This window comes from Danio rerio, chromosome 10, assembly GCF_049306965.1.
Source record: "Danio rerio strain Tuebingen ecotype United States chromosome 10, GRCz12tu, whole genome shotgun sequence".
NCBI classification, from domain to species: Eukaryota; Metazoa; Chordata; class Actinopteri; order Cypriniformes; family Danionidae; genus Danio; species Danio rerio.
Window position 1 is genome coordinate 6453363 of NC_133185.1, and position 22653 is coordinate 6476015.

Consider the following 22653-nt stretch of genomic DNA (forward strand, 5'->3'; position numbering starts at 1 on the left):
CGTTAGTGACATCAAATCTGGCTCTGTGGTGACTCTTTAGCTCATAAAAAAGCATTGCAGTTTTTAAAAGGACAGACAAACTATTTCTAAACCAGCAAGAGCACTAGCTTTGAACTAGCACCTGCTTCATGCTGGTGGAAAAGGGGTCAAAGTGAACTGCTGAACGACTCATTTACATTACAGTACAGAATTTTCTCCGATGTCAAAATAGAAGAGAGTCTGCCAATGCAGAAGTCATATGAAAATCAGTCTACATGCTTAGTAAACACCCTAGAGAGGTCTTTGAGTAAGTAGCAACTACATGAAATAATGGTTATGAACACACAATTCAATGCATCTTGGCTCAATAAATATAAATTTATAAGGGTAAAACCAATGATCCCAAAATGTTAACCCTAAATATTGTGTTTGATTTAGTTATGAAGCGCCATCTACTGTGGAAAGCACAACCAGCCGCTCTCAGAGTCAAACAGCTGCTTCATCATCATCATCATCTTCATCTCTTCATGCTGAGAGCTCCAGGACGGGCCAGGATGGAGACTTCTCTCTTCCTCAATATGGAGTTCAGCACATCCCTCAGACGTACACGGAGCTCGCCGAACCCTGGATCAAGGTGCGCTTGGAACTCTTAAACAATACACAAATTTAATGTGCACTCAGTTGTTCAACCAATAAGTGCATTCAACTTCTATAGCACATTCACTTGATCGATTTACAAAAAAATATTGAGTTGTGAATTAGGGGTGTCACGATTTCGATTTTTAATCGAAATCGATCTAAATTTATGCTCTATTTCGATTATCGAATCAAAAAATAGAATCGTTGATGCTGCCGCGCCCCCATGTCAGCTTGGCTTGCCAAGCGGGAAAATAACAGGCTTGTTGAAGTGCTTGTTAAACTGCAGAAGCAGGAGACCCGTCGAGAGAACTTAAACCCTCTCCTCTTTCAATGAAGTCGCCGGTGTTTAGCATTTTGGATTTCCAGTGAGTTATGTTAACAACGTTCGTGTTGTCGACAAAAAAAACAAACACAGTTTTGCAAGCTCTGCTATGTACGTATTACGTACGGTTCGTCCGATAGACAACACCGGCATCGCGATCCTCCGCCCGCCCCCATTGCAAATCCGCTCGCGAAAAGTACACACTCAGGCCCTGTTTACACTTTGTTTTTAAATGGCATTTTAGAACGACAACGCCCTCCTTCCTCTCTACCTCTGAAAATGCACATCACATGACCACAAAGACACAGACGCACATACAGCCTTGCGCTTGAGACAGCAGGTCCAGGCAGAGGACTGCTTCAATCTTTCACTCACTTGTACTTAGTCATTTTAGCGAACACCTCTGTTGGCTGGTTCCTGTTGGTTGTGCGTCTTTTTTACCGACGCCATTATAACGACACAGATCACTGCCTATTCCCGAGTCCCGCAGAAAAAGTGATTGACAGGTGGTAATTATGTGTGTAACTTACCTTTATTCATTTACTGTATGATTTGTTTATGGGTAAAACAAAGACCATGCAGGTCAGGTAGTTTAAACGGTAGGCTACAAATAATTAATTGGTCATTAATTAATTAATTATTCATATTCGAAAATCAAATCGAATCGTCCCTTTAGAATCGAAAATGTAATCGAAGCGAGGATTTGGAGGATCGTGACACCCTTATTGTGAATATGTCATCATAACTTATTTTTTGTGGATCTGACATAATTTGATCCTTTGTTTTTATTGACGTTACATTTGCATTCAGCAGTTATTCACAATAAACGCCAGTCTGTCAGAAACCACGCTACAGCAAAACGCTGCATGTCATGCGACTTAACCAACGCACATCATTGGCTAAACTAAGGTCTTCTCTTTTCAACGAACAAAAAAAATAAAAAATCAATGTTGGTGTTAAAGAGACAGTGGCAGGGAAATTAACATAAATGTCATGTTTCCATATGGCAACACCATGCGGTAGAGCAGGGGTGTCCAAACTTGGTCCTGGAGGGCTGGTGTCCTGCATATTTTAGTTTCAACCCCAATTAAACACACCTGAACCAGCTAATCAAGCACTTTCGAGGTTTACTAGAAATTTCCAGGCAGGTGTGTTAAAGGATGTTGGAGCTAAACTATGCAGGACACCGGTTTGGAGTTTGGACACCCCTGAGGTAGAGGGTTAAGTCTAAATAAGTCATGTCTAAATTAAACTTTTTACAAAGTTTGCCAAAGCATTTTAACCATGTAAAAAATGTCAAATATACTTCCATCGTCAAACTAATCAAATAAACCATAATAGTGAAATAAATTACAGACAAAAAAGCAACAAAAACAGAAAATATTGCTAATATTTATTTTAATAAGTACACGTATAAACAGTGTCGATTATAAACATAAGGTAAATGAATTGAGTTAACTAATCATTTAATTTCTAATGATCTGGAGGATGTACACATACTTTGCAGCTAGATTAGCCGTTGTGCCATCCTCTCCAGGTATATAGTGTAGTTTTCCTGCATCGGTTTGATTGAAGGGTGAGATTTATTTAATATTTTAAATTGTGGTAATAATCCCTTGTGTCCGTCTCAGGTGTTTGGATTGGAGCTGGTCGGCTGCCTCTTCTCTCGTAACTGGAACATCAGAGAAATGGCTCTGCGGCGGCTGTCCCATGACGTGAGTGGAGCCCTGCTCTTGGCCAACGGCGAGCACTCATTGGCCGGAGCGGGTGCAGGGGCAGGGCTGGCCGAGGTATCTGGAGACGTGGTGGTGGAGTCCTGCTGTAGTGTGCTCTCCATGGTCTGTGCAGACCCTGTCTACAAAGTCTACGTAGCAGCGCTGGTAAGATGATGCAGCTTTGTGTTTATGACACCAAACTTGTCTCTGCTGCTGTTTTTGAAGATGTAGAGTAAGGGTACGATTGTGTAAGAGTACAATAAACCTGATCATCACACTGCAATACTACTTTGATTACATTACTTTGACCACTACATAACGGGATATTTCACCCAAAAATGTTTTACTCTGTCAAGTTGTTTCAACTGTTTATAAGTTACTTCATTCTATTGAACATCGTGGAAAACATGAAGAAGAAAGCTGAAAACCCTTAACCTCCATAGAAGGAAAAACAAATACTATAGAAGTCAATGGTTACATGTATTCAACTTTCTTCAGAATATCTTATTTTGTGTTCAACACAATAAAAGAAACCCAAACAGGTTTGTGACAGGTGGTGTTGAGTAAATGATGTAGAGCTGGGCGATAATTCGATAACGATAATCATCATGATATATATTTTTCCGATAAAACAATTTGAATGTTCAATCATTTTTACGCACTATGAGTAACGCTGTGCAGGCATTTTGCAGCCCGCCCTTCCGGATACCGCATGCAGACAAGTGTACAGCCATGCAGTGTTAGTTACACTTGGAGGAGTAAGAACAAAATAAGGTAAAAATAAGGTCAGTCGCAGACATTGTTGACAAGAAACATCACTAAACTTTTAAAAAGTTTTTTGCAATTCGACACAAAACAGAGGGACGTGCACTGCAAACTGCAGAAGGCTTGTGACATCAAAAGCAGGCAACACCACAAACCTGTTTCATCATTTAAAACAATACCACCCTCATGAAGATGCTAATAACATTACAGACCCAAACAAGTGTTGGAAAACCAGCGCAACTACCCTACAGAGTCTCAGGTCAAAGTCGTAGGAAAGATATGACAGACAACACAATCTCAAACACATCTCAATGAACACTTGATGCTTGCTGTAAACTACAAGCTGCATTATTTAAGGGCATTTGTTACGACATTGATCAGATCTTTTGTTGTCAAGCTTTTGTTTTCTTTTTCTTGTTAAGATATTTTCTTTAACATCTGTAATCCCACAATTATCCCTCATCGACAGTAAAATTACCAGCCTTTGTATTTATATAAAGGACATCATCGCCAAGGAGAAATCAGATGCTCAAGACATAATCTTTAAAATAATGACATATTAAAAGTGCAGCAAATATATGACAGACGTTTACAACAGCAGTGGATCATTAATTAAATCTTTATTTTCCACGGAGCGAAGCATCATCCACCCGCAGTTGTTTAAGACGGGCACGAACACTTTATATATTTTTCTTTTGACATTTTATCTTTTTGCGACAAATTCCATTATGCATAATGTGCAACTTAATTTTAATGTATTTTTTTGATGGTCAATTATCTACAACATAAACAAGAAGAACAAATAACATCTGAGGTGAAGCGCTTTAAAACAAGTCCACTATAGTTTGCGCTTTAGCGCCAAAACAATCCATAAACTATTTTCAAGGTTTCAGTTTTAATTCATTAACGAATCGCGGTTTGAGCAGCATGAGCTGGACAGTCTTTACAAACTATTCGCAGCACTGATGGTATTCTTAGGTTACAGTGTTTCCCCTAGGTTTACAGTTATATCTTTTATTTTTTATTCACAAAGTGTGCAGCTTTTGTCACTGCAGTGTATATCAATGGGCTTATTTATCTACACTGTTTTAATGTTGTTGTGGGACAATGTGAGAGGCAAACATCAAATTCAACATATCATTTAAATATCAACATAAATATTCTTCCCTTTACCTCAACGAGGGAAAAATAGTGCTTAAATTTGCAAACGCTACCTTTGAACTTGTTGGATTTCTGCCATCGTTCTGACTCCTGGTCGTTGGTGTGTGCAACTGACTGTACATAAACACCCACCCTACTCTGCCTCTGATTGGCAAACGACTAAAGTGCACTCTATTTAAGCCCATCATCACGTTCTCAGTTACACCACGTTCACAGACACACCAATCATCATCACTGGTTGGTTATGTGTCCCACCCCAGCCCCTAACACACACACATACACACACCACAGAGGAAGAGAGGTCCTATGGCTGAGAGAGGTGCTGCTCGCATGAAAACTGCTTCAGTTTTCTCAATTATAGTAATGCGCATTTTATTGTCAGTAACGGGGGAAACCAGAAATTCATTTGATTACTCGTTACTGAAAGTAACACCGTTTGTTTATAGCGCCTTTGTTCCCATCACTGCTCTTGAGTTTATCACAAAAACTTAAGTTCAGTTGTCATTTTAATGCTATAGGTCAGAGCTGTTTAATTGGCGGCCCGTGGGCCGAATCCAGTCCCCGAGATTTGTTCCAGCCCTCCAAATAGTGTGACCAAGACATCAAAAATAAATTTAGTTCTGTCGAAAACCGGCCGCTATAGTTATGAAGTGACATGCGTCTGTTCAATACAGCATGAGCTAAAGGTTGCACAGAACGTGAGTCACCATAAGCGAGTGGCACAGGTAGCCAAAAACATTTTGTATGTAGAAAAGGCCTTTTGTACAATACGCTGAAATCGCTAATAGGGATTCAACGATTAGCCGATTTCACTATTAACTGCGCTTTAATTCGTCACAGTTAATTAATCGTAAAGGTTTTCTAAACCGCATTTCTGTTGCACTGAATGAAACTGCTGCAATTAAATAAAGTTATGGCAAGTTACCAAGTGTGCGATAGTTTAAAGTTCCAAGTATGCACACCGAGGCTAATACCCACACGCACCGGATTAAATATAGCAGCGGCCGTTCCCATATCACGTCTTTTCCGCTTGCAAGTTTGTTATTTTTAATGTAAGAATATATGACAATATGTGCGCACAAGCGGAGCAACGCACTTGCTGCTTTCCGGATGCACGCAGTAGAAAACATCTCATGTTGAGAGTTGTGCGTGCCTTTCAGTGCAATGTAAACAAAAGATATGTTAGAGGAATTATTATTAAAATGATTATGTATGTATGAACACAGATGGCAACAACAGTTAATCTAAATAGCTACTTATCTAATATAAAGCTTGAATTTACATTAGACTTGATAACAGTGAAACCATGATTATTCTTCAGACTATATAAGCGTACAACCAATTTCAAAACACAACATATGAATGTGTCTGAATGTAGAAAAAGCCTACTTCAGCAATGCACTGCTTTTGTTGTGCTTTGAAATACAACATTTGAATGTTTGTAAAAAAAATAATAAAAAATGTATTGTACAATGCAGTGATATTATGTAGTTTCAAAATATTAATATTTTAACATTTTAATGTAGAAATAGCCAACATGGGTGTCTTAAGGAGCAAAAATACAGCATATGGGCTCTTATATGCTGTTGTGTCATCACTCATATAGCAAGTCATAATGCTCCGGCCCTTCGTTTGGGATGCTTTTCATGAACCGGCCCCCATGACAAACTTAATTATATAGCCCTGCTGTAGGTGATGCACATAAATGTCAAGCATACTTTTTTGGGGGGAATTTTTAGGTGTTTAACCGTAATATTAAACTTTTACTTATCAAAATGCTGCACTTGTGTGCTTTTTCTGGGCTGCCATGCTTAGAAAAACAACAAGAATGTTCAGAATTTTTGTTTAATAACACCTAAACACAATTGTCACATGATTCCAGTCTTTAATACTTCAGATTTCCATCTCTAAAGATAAAATCTTTAATACTTGAATCCTGCAGAGCATCATGTGCAAATTTATTTGACCACTGTTTCATATGCCTGACCGCTGCTGTGATCATGTGGACAAACACTGGAGTCACATGAAGCCTTTACAGCGTGTGATGCTTCTGCTATAATCATATGAACAGTAGACACAATGTGACACAGCAGAAGGAAATTGCATAATACTGTTTTCACCAAGAGCTCCTAAAGCATCAGAGCCGGTTACAGAAGTCCAAAGGATAGCCTCTGTGGCCTTTCCTCGTTTAGCTAGCCTTGAGGAAACATTCACATGTATTATCTGAACTCTTTCATTTCACAAAATGGAAGTTAATTGGAGCAAGGATCAAACATGACATAAAGCCACATCTGACTGAAGTGTCAATTCACAGCAGTACATTAAAGGTCCAATGAAATAAATAAAAAATATAGATGTTAGTTTCAGTCGTTTCAGATGTAGTTTTAGCGATTATCTTTAAGCTAGTGTGTCAAATTTTGTTTAGAAAATATAAACCTGACATAAAGATCTAAAACTTGCAGTTTGTGACTTCCGCCTAAATCGATCAAGGATTTTTCAGGTCACTTCATACTAAATCTTTCTTATCGAATCATGACCAATCAAATGCATTCTAGTATCTGACATGTCCGGCCCCCTTCAAGACACTTCTCACTTGTTTTTCATTTGATGCACTTGAGCTCAGCTCTCATTGGTAGAGCTGTGATAAAAACAACAGCTATTGGCTCTTTTTGTAAAAGCTATTCTAATACCCTGTCAGAAAAGTCTAGTGGCTGAAAATTAGCTTTTTACAGTGTCTGCTATAATGTTAATGTTGTTTTCATGTGTTTGCATACTGAAGATCAGGGATTCTCAACCCACTAGTGGGCCTCAGCGATCCTGCAGGTGGGTCGGGAGAGATTAAAATTAACTCTCAGTAATATACTATAATTTTTGGATTTCATGAATAATATGCTATATTAAATTATCTAAATAATGTACTTTCTCCTGTTTACTGATTGATTACGTCAAACTCAGCGCTAAAAACAGCCTCATAATCGCGTCTGCAACTAGGACACGCAAGTCTGTTCGTTCACAAAATAGCGTTATGCGTGAAGTGAAACTGAAAGTCTCTCTTTGTGTTTTTTGTGTGATCTATTTCATATATTCACATAGTTGTCCAAATTAATGTCCTGTGTGTGTTTTATAACGGACATGCGTTGTTATAAAACCTTATAACCTCCGTATCGCAAACACAAAAGCAGTCCGGTGAGAAATCTCTGTTGACGGATGGCATTTCATGTCACGTTCAGCCTTTATAATCTTAAAATGTGAGCAAAATTTGCTGTTTTGTCATCACCTTAAGGAGGTCACACACCAGAAGCGCCGCTTCACATTACGCTATAGAGAATCATTCAAATACTAGCTCTAAAGTGACGTTGGTGAAATGGTAACGGCTTCTGGTTTTCTGACGTCAGCTGCAGATGTGAATGAATGGCGGAAAAAAGTAGTTCCTAATACAAAAGGGTTTTAGACTCTGTGTTTAATTTTCTTTTTTGTGTACAAGATTGTGCCGTCAAACTGTTGTATAAACGCAATATCACACTCGTAGCAGTGTGCTATGGCTGTATATCAGCATTTGTGTATATATATATTTATATTATATATAGTTTTAGTTTTATATCTAATTAAATTGAAATAAAATTAAATAATATGTTATATGCTGATAATAGAAAATAATAGAAGGCACAACAAATGTATACAGGTGGGCCTATATATATATATATATATATATATATATATATATATATATATATATATATACACACACACACACACACACACACACACATATATACACATATACACACACACATACACACACACATATATATATATATATATATATTTTTTTTTTTAAAGTTGAATAAAGATAAAACAGAAATTCTAATTGTGGGCAAAAAACCTGAGCGAGAGAGGATTGAAGCAGAACTGTGTTCTTTAGGTTTACAATCAAAAAAAGAATTAAAGAACCTGGGTGTTATTTTCGATTGTGATCTTAATTTTAAATCTCATATTAATCAAGTTACAAAAACATGTTTTTATCATTTACGAAATGTTGCCAAAATTCGTTCTTTCCTATCTTTTGATGATGCCAAGAAATTAATTCATGCTTTTATTTTCTCTCGGCTTGATTATTGCAATGCTATCTATACTGGTCTACCTAAGGGTTCTACAATGAAGTTGCAATTGATACAAAATGCAGCAGCCAGAGTTTTAATGAAATTGAAGAAACGAGAGCACATCACACCAGTATTAATAGAATTACACTGGTTGCCTGTGCACCAAAGGATTGATTTTAAGATTCTTTTATTAGTTTTTAAAGCACTACACAATATGACACCTTCCTACATTTCCGACTGTTTAACAAAATATAATCCAAACCGTTTACTACGCTCTTCTAGTGCTGGACTTTTAGAATTTTATCCTGTAAATCTGATGCGATCTGGCGGCACTTCTTTTAGCCATTATGCTCCAAAAATTTGGAACTGTCTCCCCCTTGAAGTGAAAGAATCACCAAGTATTCATGTTTTTAAAAAGCGTGTTAAGACACATCTTTTTAAAATTGCGTATGATTAAACAAGTTTGTAGGGTGTACGCATTTTATCTATTTTGTTGTAGGTTTATGTATGTAATGTATGGTGTGTGCCTGCATATGTAAGGACTATTGTGTGTGTGATCATGTGAATATATACTTACATTTTGTGTACATGAATGTTTTTATTTCAGTATATGTGATAAGTTTTTGTGGTCTATTTTAATGCTTTTGTTGTTGTTTGTGAGGCACTTTGAGTTGCATGTATGTTGGAAAAGTGCTATACAAATAAAGTTATTATTATTATTATTATTATTATTATATATATATATATATATATATATATATACATACATACATACCTACATACCTACATACATATATATATATATATATATATATATATATATATATATATATATATATATATATATATATAAATACACATACACACATACACATATACACACATATACATATATATATATATATATATATATATATATATATATATATATATATATACATATATATATATATATATATATATATATATATATATATATATATATATATATATATATATATATATATATATATATATACATATATATATATATATATATATACATATATATATATATATATATACATATATATATATATATATATACATATATATATATATATATATATACATATATATATATATATATATATACATATATATATATATATATATATATATACATATATATATATATATATATATATATATATATATATATATATATATATATATATATATATATATATATAAAATTGATCGGAGAAAGAAGTGGGCCCCGAAATGAAAAACTTGAGAACCCCTGACAGAGATGAATATGGCCATGGTGTAAATACACACTACATTTAAAAGATAAAAACCAAAACATAACACAACTGTAATAACTACAGCAGTCGCGATCGTTGATGAAGTATGAGATCGCGATGACGTATGATGATGAGTGCGGGTGTTGTAGTGCTGTCCTATTTCTTAGGGGTAAAATTTGAAGCCCTCTTCACATTTTATTGGCCGAGGGGAAGGGGTAGGGGTTAGGGGTTAAATCTAGATTTGGGATAGGGCCAAAAAGTTACACTAAAAGTTAATCTAAAATAGTGTAATTTATTGTTTCAAGTCTTTAAAACACTACTGGTGTGTCAGAAATGACATTTTGAATCTGTCTGGTATCCATTTATTCTTGCCAGAGATAAAAGCACATCCAGTGGATCAAGCATTTAGGTATATCTTCCCTTTTGTCAACTTTGATCGGAGGTTATCAGAAGCACACCAGAGTCCTAAAGTGCAACAAACCACGCAGGCTAGTTTTAAAGTTCACTTTAAAGCAGGAAGTCCGGACGCAGCAGGGATCCTCAGACTGAAGCTGGAAAAGAAAGGTTTCTGTTTTTTTCTTTCTCTCATAACCCATTTTTTTTTTAAAAGAGAAAACAATAGCTCTTGCTGCATGGACTTGTGGGATTGTGCCTTTCCCTCGGGCTCTTTGCTCCAGTGAGCTGCCTTTATGAAAACAACAAGCGTTTTGTCCTTTCGGGGCTTTCCAGCATATTTTTTTTTTCTATATTCTTCGAGCACACACCAGAAAAGAGGGCCGTCGCTATGAACTAAAAATATATTAGAGACAAAAGCTTTCAGGATGTACGACTGCTCTGTAAACACTGCAGTGTTTTGTAGTGGTTTGGCAGATCTGAAGTCTAAATGTGCCAAGTTCAAATGTCATATCTGTTGACTGTTTATTCTTAACGTGGCGTTATTCTTTTGGAGGCTTTTGGAGGATTTTAGCCTTTTTTTTGTCTCTGTATCTGTGTGTGTGTTTTGTTTTGAGGAGGGGAGTGTACGAAGTGTATGGTGTGTTAATCAATGTTGGGCTCTGCTCTATCAGTCACCACTCCCAGCTCTCTGTGGGTCAGAGTGAACTCACTCTCAAACACACACACACACACACACACACACACTGTTAGCATGGCGCTTCTCAGCTGGACGATCATAGGATTTTGACTGCAGGAAGATTATTGGGTTAACCCCTTCAGACCTGAATTATGTTCCAAATTTCAGAAAAATGGGATATGTCATGTGATGTCCATTGTAATGGACGCAGGGTCTGAAGGGGTTAATTCAAATATTAAAGTACCACTGATTGTATATGTATGTTTAAATACAGTATCAGCTTGCAAATTAAGTGATTATTAAAATTTGTTGTGCTATTTAAAGGCTTTAGGTTTGCTTTGCTTGTTTATAGGGCAATTGGTTTTATCATTAATGCGTGTAATTGATAATTTTGTTGGATAAATGGATGGATGTAGAGAGAGATGGATGGATGGATGGATGGATGGATGGATGGATGGATGGACTGCATATATTTGAGAATTTTGTCATGGATGGATGGATGGATGGATGGATGGATGGATGGATATACAGTGCATATAAAGAATTTGGTTATAGATGGATGGATGGATGGATGGATGGATGGATGGATGGATGGATGGACTGCATATATTTGAGAATTTAGTTTTAGATGAATGAATGAATTAATTAATTAATTAATTAATTAATGGATACACGAATTAATGAATAAATGAATGAATTAATTAATTAATTAATACACACTGCATATATTTGAGAATTTTGTTTCAGATTGATGGATGGATGGATGGATGGATGGATGGATGGATAGAGATAGATAGAGATAGATAGATAGATAGATAGATAGATAGATAGATAGATAGATAGATAGATAGATAGATAGATAGATAGATAGATAGATAGATAGATAGATAGATAGATAGATAGATAGATAGATAGATAGATGGATACACACTGCATATATTTGAGAATTTTATTATGGATAGATGGACGGAGACACACTGCATATTAGGCATGGGCGGGTATAAGATTCTGACGGTATGGTAACCTTGGATAAAAATATCCCGGTGTCACGGTATGATTACCGCTCTAAAATGTGCTTTTTGATTGTCTGAGTAAAAAAAAACAACCTTTTCCCCCATTGAACACAATACATTTCGCTTTAAAAACATTTTCAATATTTTGGAACGGTAAACGTCAGTGTAAATAATTAAAATCTTCATTAATTTCAAAAACACAGATTTGATTATAACTTGAAAAGGCATCTTTGGATATCTATCTTTTCTTTGGATATTAAAGTATTTCTCTGCACTGTTCAGCTCTAAAGCATGCTTGGATGTTGGTGTATAAGCGATTTGTTTCTCAAATATACCCTAAATCGTGGGCTGACCAGATTTTGATGTGGAGGGTCGGTTTCTTTTGGACATACTGCTGCCCTAAAAAACTAAATTAAATAGTCATAAAAAAAGCATGTTAAAAATACGTTAGGAACAGTATAAAAGAAAATTTGAGTGGTTTTAAAACATTGATTTTTCCAAACTGTGCTAAACGTCCTGTGCCTACTGCATATGTTTGAGAATTTTGTTAGATGGATGGATGGATGGATGGATGGATGGATGGATGGACGGACGGATGGATGGACGGACGGATGGATGGACAGACAGATGGATGGATGGACAGATACACTGCATTGAGAAATTTGTTATAGAAAAATAGATGGATAGATATACACTGCATATATTTGAGAATTTTGTGATGGATGGAAGGATGGATGGATGGATGGACTGATACACACTGCATATATTTGAGGTTTTTGTTGGATATATAGATGGATAATTAGAGGGATTGATGAATATATTTGTGATGGATGGATGGATGGATGGATGGATACACTGCATATTCATTCATTAATTTTCTTGTCGGCTTAGTCCCTTTACTAATCCGGGGTCGCCACAGCGGAATGAACCGCCAACTTATCCAGCACATGTTTTACGCAGCGGATGCCCTTCCAGCTGCAACTCATCTCTGGGAAACATCCACACACACATTCACACACACACTCATACACTATGGACAATTTAGCCTACCCAATTCACCTGTAACGCATGTCTTTGGACTGTGGGGGAAACCGGAGCACCTGGAGGAAACCCACGCAAAGGCAGGGAGAACATGCAAACTCCACACAGAAACGCCAACTGAGCCGAGGTTTGAACCAGCGACCTTCTTGCTGTGAGGCGACAGCACTGCCTTGCCGCTACACTGCATATATTTAAGAATTTTGTGATAGATAGATAAATAGATGGATGCATGGATGGATGGATGGATGGATGGATGGATGGATATTTATTATTAGCAGTAAAATCATCTGAACTTGGGTATTACAGCTGTAATATTTCACTGTTAAATTATTAAATATAATTGAAACTCCTTTTGTGGACTTGTGCTCAACACACAACTTGAGAATCCTCAACACAAGCCACAGTTCTGAATGTGGCAACATTGTTTGTTAATTCTCATGTGCTTTAGTGTAGGATCTGTTTTAAGAGTTTTAACTTGTTTGTTTCAGAAAACCCTGCGAGCGATGCTTGTCTACACCCCATGCCACTCTGCTTCAGAGAGGACTCGATTACAGCAGCTTCTGCGGCCCGTGGTGGAAACCATACTGGTCAAGTGTGCAGATGCTAACAGGTACAACTGCTAATCAACATCTCTGAGTTGCACAACCTTAAGGCATGTTGTGTATGATGATCAGAAGATCTGGTGTATTTCATATAATATCAGGCTGATGTAAATTTAAGAGATTATCACCATCTAGTGGGCATGCACTGTAACAAACAATCATTACCAATAAAAGTTTGCTCAACTACACCTTCCTGGTCAAACTGTTCATCCGAATATTTCATTTTAGTCAATAATAGAAGTTTTCCCTTCAACTTTTTCCTATTTGTTTGTTTGGGCATGTCACACATGCTCATGCTGACTCTTAAATGCTCATTTAGAGTGCCTTAGCCAAGTGTACATGTATTTGTGCTCACAGTCGCACCAGTCAGCTGTCCGTGTCCACTCTGCTGGAGCTGTGCAAAGGTCAAATGGGAGAACTCGCTGTGGGCAGAGAAATTCTCAAAGCAGGTACAACTCTCACTATATTCCTGCTGATAAGATGTTGAAATCAGCTTTCTGTTTATCTCTGGTTGTGTTCATGTCTCATTTCCTATCAGGCTCTATTGGTATTGGTGGAGTTGACTATGTCCTGAACTGCATCTTGGGCTCTAAAACGGAGGCCAATAACTGGCAAGCACTGCTGGGTCGGCTGTGTCTGATTGACAGGCTCTTACTGGAGTTTCCTGCTGAATTCTACCCTCACATCGTGTCAGGTGGAGACTGCAACCAGGCGCAAAACGTTGTGGAGAGGTAAAGATACAGCTCGTTTGAACAATTATTCAGGGCATGCTTGTGATTTACTCAAAGAATTTCTTTCACATGTAAAAAAATAAAAAATAAAAAATTGACATTATAACTATTGAATCTGAAGTTAATTAAACCAAGAAGTCTGTTATTAGCCATAACCCAAAAGGAGATTGTTAGATTAGTGTCTGTATGCTTTTCTTTGGCTTCACATTTGTAGGCTAACATTATTAAAAGTGGTTTAGTGTAGAATAGAGGTTCTCATGTCAAGCCTTAAAAATAAGCAGTTCAGGTTCTGACTGCACTGCATAAGTAATTTTGGCACAGTTAATTTGGTGGAGTGTGTTGTGGTGATACATAAACCCTTATGGATATTGGACATGAGCTTGTATAGAGCAGGGATTTCCAAACTTTTTTATTCCGGGACCCACCTAGGCAAGTAATTTAATCTCAACACCCACCATAAAATTTGAATATGGAAAAATGGGTAAAAAAAAAAATGTATCCATTCAAAGCAGTCAAAAATATATGGTGTGCGGCTTTTTGGATTTTCCGATTTGATATGCACAAAATGAGGCTCGAAGTGCTTTTTGTGGGATGCTGGCTGTAACTGTGATATTTTTTTGTTGAAAATGATGCTCTTTTTTTAAAAGAGAATATGATCAACCTTTGATCAAGCCCCTTGATTATGATCAAGCCCCGTCACATCGCAGTAAATTCCACTGCTAGTGTATATTGTCATAAGAAACTAAATAGCTTTTTGATTGACTACTACAAGCTGGAAAAACTTCAGATAAATATACCAATGCAATTAACGTTATAGCTGAATATATCTAATATTTACACACTTGCTTGAGGAAGGAATGATGGGGTAGTTACATTACTATTACTATTTTCCATAACATCTATGCCCTTCCATGACATTAGGTGATGTTAATTTAACAGATAGCACTATAGCTATTTATTAATTTGCAATCTGTCAACGTTGGGATGTAAAAGATATGGGACAACACATAGCTTCAAATGATAGAATACATAGCAAACATTAGAAAATGTTGACAATAAAATAAAAGGTTTAACCTATTAAAATCAATGACCTATACAGAAATTAAATAAAGCTATAAAATCTACTTCACTTTTGATTGTATTTGCATATTGATTAAAGTTTCCATAGTTATTTAGCGAAGAGCAGCAAATGAATCTCTCATTGTGTTTTGGTTAATAACAGAGGTGTTAATGTAAGAATGCACAGATCTATAATGAAGCATTCGAGTACTTTAATAACTGTGTGTGCTCATTTACGAAAATTAGTTTAAAATAAAACACGCAGGACGGAGCAAACAAAAAAAATAAGCACTTTTCCGACGGTCCCTAACTGAGAGCTCCGCTCTGTGCTAGCTCTCCCAGCTAAACGCAGATTGCGAGGTCTCAAACTGAGCAGTTTCTCGTAATGTCGAGCGGAAAAAAAAGAAAAAGACCACTGTAAAACATAACCAGTTTTGTCTTTTTGTAGGAAACACACTTTAGATATTTTAGGGTAAGAGGTTTTTGAGTTATTGCCGTCAATCGTACTGGTTTTGATTCACCGCAATGTAAATATAGCTGCGGTCAGCTACGTGACGTTGCGCGACCCACCTTTGTTCACTGTGCGACCCACAGTTTGAAAACCCCTGGTGTAGAGAGTTATATTGATGATGGCCAACAAGTGCTTTACTACATCCTGTCAAAGACTAGGTTCTGTCACATCTGTGGTCTGTGAACAGCAATGACTTGACAAGAAGCAACGTGTAGTTTGACATTTATTGATGATGAAATAATGGCCCGTTTACACTGAGCGATATGGTTCAGTAGAGTATTGTGCAGTATGCATTTATTTCAATTTACTGCCAAAGGCACCGAATTAGAAAATGGTACTGTACCACTTTTTTGTCACACTGTGGTACCAAAATGGAGCTTAACTGGCTGGTGAACTCTGTTTACAGCTGAAATGTAGCACTATAATTAGTAATTAGCAATAATAATATTACCATGAGAGTATACAGCAATGAACCATGCTCAGGCTAAGCTTGTTTCTTCTTGTGACAAACAGCCACATCCCATAAAGCAAGAACAGAATAAGAATCTGTCCTCCATTGTTGTTTATGAGGATGTTCACATGTCTTGTCTAAATGGAAAGAGCAAGGGCAACACTTCCTCTTTCGATTTTTGCATGCTTGAAATAATGAGCTTGAGCTTGTAAAGTACACAACATGTGTTTGACCGAGACTTCTTTCTTCTTTGAGCGACAGTGGTGTTGATCGAAACTTCTGGTATACACCACACCTACCAAAGGCTAAGTGGAAATGCAAGCCTGATTAGGAATGACGCATGTAGAGCTATACTCTACTGTCCTAAACCAGACCGCTCAGTCCAAACGAGACACAAGAATTTAGGAGACAACTTACACAATCTGACTCACTCATTGATTACTGTAATAGACTAAATATTGTGCGCTCTGAACCCAGCAAAAATATAAATCTGTTTATGAAATGTGCTGTTTTGTCATGTTTAACACATTCATTTGCTTTTGCAGGTACCAGAAGCTGCTGCCTCTTCTAAGTTTTGCTCTGAAGTCCATTGATAACTCTCACTCCATGGTGGGAAAGCTTTCTCGTCGTGTCTTCCTGAGCGCTGCCCGTATGGTAGCTCGTGTGCCTCATGTCTTCGTTAAGCTACTGGACATGCTCAACGTCACCAGCTCCACCCACTATGCACGCATGCGCCGGCGTCTTCTGGCCATTGCGGAGGAGATGGACATCCTGGATGCGATTCATCTGGGACTAGATGACCTACAGAAAGAGCACACCTCACCCTCTTGTGCTTTCCTTGAACCCTCAGCCCCTCATAACTCCCCATGTACGACTGAAAGAAGCTCCCCCACCCATGGTCTACAGCAGCCCGCCGCTAAGGTGGCACTTTCAGGTCAAGCCAGTTCTACTCCTGTAGAGGACATAACCGAGAGACTCTCAAACATAGTCGCTAGCCCTGCTGAATTTCCAAAGCCCCCCATTCAGGCTCGAAACAGACCCGTTAGTCAGTGTCTGAACTCCCCCTCATCTGGTCAACCCCCAAGCCTTCCTTCTCTGTCCATGGCCAATGCCTCAGCCTTCCCTCCAGAAAACCCCAAAGCCCTGCCACAGAGTTTTATTCCCAGCAAGTTTGCCCAGTCCTCACTGGGTTCCCAACGCAAGTTGCCTCTTCAGAAAGGTGCCTGTAGTAGTAAAGAACCAGAGAAGCTTCCATCCCCTGTGTTTACTCAAGCTCGGCCACTGCCCCAGAGTCAGATCCACCGGCCCAGACCTTCTCGACCCACTCCTGCTGCCTCATCTGATGGAGCTAAAGCTTTAAGCCCTTTGACAAAGGGCAACATGAAACTGGACCTTCAGGAGGCCCGGTCCAGAGATGATGTGGCCTGCAGTGGGGGATCTGCTCTCATCCCCAGTGAGGACACTGCCTTCACGCCAGTGGAGGAGAAGTTCCACGGTCTGGATGCTTCAGCCGATCTCAGCTCCAGCATGGAGGACCTGCTGGAAGCCTCTATCCCTGCGGCAGACAGCACGGTCACCTTCCAGTCTGAAGTGGCAGTGCTGTCCCCCGAGCAGGCAAATGCAAACGATGACACGTACAGTGAAGACGTGACCCAGAACCAGAAGTGCAAGGAGAAGATGGAAGCTGAAGAAGAGGAGGCATTGGCTGTAGTCATGGCCATGTCTGAGTCACAAGACGCCCTACCTGTAATCCCACAGTTACAGGTGGACAAAGGGGAGGACGTGATCATTATTCAGGTGGATGTAAGTACTCTAGACTGAAATCATAGTATATTCCCTGCAAAAAGTCTACCTTTAAGGGTACAATCATTTGTCATTGAGGCTGTACCTCCGCCCACCGGTGGCACTCTCAGGTCAAGATAGTTGTTCTGTAGAGGACATAACTGAGAGACTTTTAAACATAGTTGCAAGCCCTGCTCATTTTCAGGCCTGAAACAGACCCATGAGTCAGTGTTTGAACTCCCTCTCATCCAGTCAAGAAGAGGAGGTGTTAACTGTAGTCTGGCCATGTCTGAACTTATCGACCTTGAAAAGGTGCTAAGAGTAGGAATAAGGTGTCCTTAAGGTCAGGGGTGTCCACTGTCCTGCATAATTTTGCTTCCAGCCGTCTACCTTACTTAACCTGAATTTTTAGGACTAAGGTTAACAGACAGGTGTGTTTAGGCAAGCTGGAGCTGAACTCTGCTGGACGGTGTTCCACCTGGCCCAAGTTTAGACACCATTGTCCTGTAAAGATTTGCTCCAACCTTAAACATACCTAAGCCAAAGTAATCAAGCTCTTCAAACTTTAAACCTTTGTTTGTTTGAGTTGGTAATTGCTAAACTCTGCTGAGATTTGGCCCTAAAGCAGGGGCAGGATTGGACATCCTTGTTTTAGAGGTAAATTAAATACAAAATGTGTCCCTTCAGAGTTCTTGCACAGCAGCAAGCTCTTGGGACGCCCTAAAGGTAGACTTTGACTGTTTTTTTCTAAATAATGTAGAGGTTTATAGTAATAATCTCTGTGATGTATGTAGGTTTTGAACAAATGACTGCCTCATGCAATTACTGTTTGTGTACAATTTGAAGATCAAAAAGTATGTTTGACCTCATTCCTTTTCCCCCCATTTCGCTTTTCGTGGTCAGACACCAGAGACTCTGCCTGGTCATACCAAAGCAAAGCAGCCATACAGGGAGGGAAACGAATGGCTAAAAGGTCAACAGATTGGCCTGGGTGCCTTTTCGTCATGTTACCAGGCTCAGGATGTGGGCACTGGGACTCTGATGGCTGTCAAACAGGTGAGAATATCTGTTACACACCACACTTTATAGAAGTTGTTATCTTAAATTTTAGATTTACTGCACTCTCATCCTCAGTTTTGAAGACCCAGCTTTATGTTACTGAGTAGTTACTAGAAACTTATCCACTAATCTACTATTTTCTTATACACGATTTTGCTCTTGTCATACAAATGGGATCTCTATTGCTAGTAATTAAACTTTAGCTCAGTTCCACTAGCCAGTAAGGTTTGGCACCCAATTATTTCCACTTTACTTTGTCAGAAGTTCTAAATGGTACCAAAATATCGATTTGCTGCACACTAGGTTTTTTTAAAGAGTAACAGTACCTACCACAATAGTATAATACATTAATGGTGGAGCTAAACTCCTTGCGGAACAACGTTCTTGGACGTTCAATAAGGGGAACGACAACATTTCTAAAAACACCTCTGAAACCCGACACCTCAATGCATTGATTGCACCATGGTCAACCTGAGCTCAAACAAAGCTCGTGGTAGTCTTTTGACAAACAGCCACATGCCAAGAAGCAAGAACAGGAGTTGCTTCCATGTCCTTAAGCTGATTGGCTGAATGTAGAATGAACAAAGCCTGGACAACAGAAACAGCGCCTAGTGCTATCTTGATCTAGTTTAATCAGCACATCCTGGCTTAGTCCATTGCATGTTTGCTGATTTATAATGAGAATGTGCAGCTACAGTACGTCTAGAGTAAGTGCACGTTCACAGCATTCTTATACAGACTTTAGGATTGATCACATAATCAGTTGCCGGTTCATTCCACTGTGGCGACCCCTGATTAATAAAGGGACTTAGCCGGAAAGAAAATGAATGAATGAGTTCAGTATTGAGAATTATGTCTAATCATAACTTGAGTGTATCATTACACCCCTAATACCCCATTTCTATGTCTGGCCAAAAAAAGGGCTGAGCAGTAAGTAAATATTTTGTGCGATACTACCCAGCTTCAGATGTTTCTGATTTTAAAGATGGAGTCAGACTGCCGGGTGTTAGCCATCATGTTAGACATGGTGCTTGATTGTGACTTGATTCTTCAGGTGACGTACGTGAGGAACACTTCATCAGAGCAGGAGGAGGTGGTTGAGGCGCTACGAGAGGAGATTCGCATGATGGGTCTACTAAACCACCCACACATCATCCGCATGCTGGGGGCAACCTGTGAGAAGAACAACTACAACCTTTTCGTAGAGTGGATGGCAGGTTGGTTGTCCAATATTATTCCATGGTGGAAAGCCAGTTGTTTCTGTTTTAAGTTTGTTTTCTTTTATTGAGCAGATACAAAGGAATCAAAATACTGCATCTCTTCGCTCACATAAAGTGTTTACATTTGTGTTGGTGCAGTATAGATGCTTGTATAGTCAGCAGCCAGTGCAAATTAAAAATGTTTTTGTATTTGTCAGATTGATTAGTGTAATTGTAATATTTGGATAAATATACAGTTGAAGTCAAAATTATTAGCCCACCCTCCACCCACCCCCTCTTTTAAATTTTTATATATATATATTTCCCAAATTACGTTTAGCAAAGCAAGGTAATTTTCACAGTATGTCTGATAATATTATTTCTTCTGGAGAAAGTCTTATTTGTTTTATTTCGGCTAGAATAAAAGCAGTTTTTAATTTTTTTAAACAACATTTTAAAGACAAAAATATTAGCCCCTTTAAGCTATATATTTTTTCGATAGTCTACAGAACAAATTATCATTAAACAATAACTTGCCTAATTACCCTAACCTGCCTAGTTAACCTAGTTAAGCTTTTAAATGTCACTTTAAGCTGACACTTAACGCTTAGTGTCTTAAAATATCTAGTCAAATATTATTTACTGTCATCATGTAAAAGATCAAAGCGGTTAAAAATGAGTTATTAAAACTATTATGTTTAGAAATGTGTTGAAAAAACCTTCTCTCCGAAATTGGGGGAAATAATAAACATGGGGCTAATAATTCTGACTTCAACTGTATATAAGTATTATATAAATATAATTGAATTAAATGCCCATTTTTTGTGGCAGTACAATGTACATTTAATATATGTAAAGAAAAATGTGATATACAGACGTATGTAAACATTCTAAAGTTCTGAGTATACATGCATTTTTTTAAAGTGCAAGGTAGATAGCAGGTTTACAGCAGTAGTGTGAAACACTGTATAATCTATAGAGTGCCAATAGTATAAAGTTTCTTACTGAAGGAAGTGTGGGGTCAGCTGTAGATGTTTGGAGTTCCAGAGTAGGGAGATGGGGAAGGAAGTGGAGTTAAGTATGCCGAGAGCTTGTTGGATGAATTGAATCTGCTTAAAGGAATAGTTCACCCAAAAATTAAAAGTTACTCACCGTTTACTCAAAATATGATCACTTTTTCTTCTTTTGAACATAAAGATATCCTGAACAGCCATTGACATCCATAGTAGGACTAAAAAAGGAAGTCAAGGGCCACAGCCATATCACCCTACAGCCCAAGTCTGGTTACTCACTGAAGCTAAGCAGGGCTGAGCCTGGTTAGTACCTGGATGGGAGACCACATGGGAAAACTAGGTTGCGTTTGGAACTGTTGTTAGTGAAACCAGCAGGGGCGGTCTTTGTGAGTCCTGGTGCCTCAGTAAAGTGAAGGGGACACTATAATATCTGTGAGTGCGGTCTTTCGGATGAGACATTAAACCGAGGCCCTGATTCTCTGTGGTCATGGCACTTTTCTTAAAAGAGTCGAAGTGTAACTCTGGTGTCCTGGCCAAATTCCCTCTATTGGCCCTTACCCATCATGGCCTCCTTGTCATCCCCATCCTTCGAATTGGCTTTATCACTGTTTCTCCACTACACCTATAGCTGGTATGGTTAGCGCACTGGTGCCATTGTCATGTGGCTGCCGTCGCATCCTCCAAGTGGATGCTGCACACTGGAGGTGGTGTGGCGAGCCCTCTGATCTTTTGTGCTCAACACAAAACAAGTTTGAAACAAGCGAAGGGTGACCTGGGGAAAAACCTGGGGAAAAACTGCAAAATTCCAGATTATATTGTTTCCTGTTGAAATTGCTAGTGATAATTCCCCAAACAACAGGAAACTGCACCTCAGATGTAGTACTTGCATTGAGATCTGACAAGATATTACTACATTAACAAGACTCCTCTGGTTTTTTCAGGTGGCTCTGTATCTCATCTCTTGAATAAGTATGGCGCATTTAAAGAAGGTGTGATCATCAACTACACGGAGCAGCTTCTGCGGGGTCTGGCCTACCTTCATGAGAACCAGATCATCCACCGCGACATCAAAGGTAAACTACTGAAGAAAGACTACAGGAAACATCGCTGGCAAAGTGTGAATATTAAAATCTGTCGGAGAGCACTATTGGCA

At 38.4% G+C, this 22653-nt stretch overlaps 1 protein-coding gene across 2 annotated transcripts in view; it reads left to right on the forward strand.

The window, feature by feature from the left end:
* The window catches only part of map3k1 (mitogen-activated protein kinase kinase kinase 1, E3 ubiquitin protein ligase), a 103665-nt gene that overhangs the window by 70980 nt on the left and 10032 nt on the right, over positions 1-22653 (forward strand). For both annotated transcript variants that reach the window (XM_005155507.6, XM_068223888.2), the window contains exons 9-17: positions 418-613; positions 2572-2820; positions 13582-13703; positions 14053-14144; positions 14234-14426; positions 16993-18250; positions 19133-19285; positions 20343-20505; positions 22442-22573. In XM_005155507.6, the coding sequence (XP_005155564.2) occupies positions 418-613; positions 2572-2820; positions 13582-13703; positions 14053-14144; positions 14234-14426; positions 16993-18250; positions 19133-19285; positions 20343-20505; positions 22442-22573 (2558 nt within the window). The remainder of the gene's footprint in view (positions 1-417; positions 614-2571; positions 2821-13581; positions 13704-14052; positions 14145-14233; positions 14427-16992; positions 18251-19132; positions 19286-20342; positions 20506-22441; positions 22574-22653) is intronic.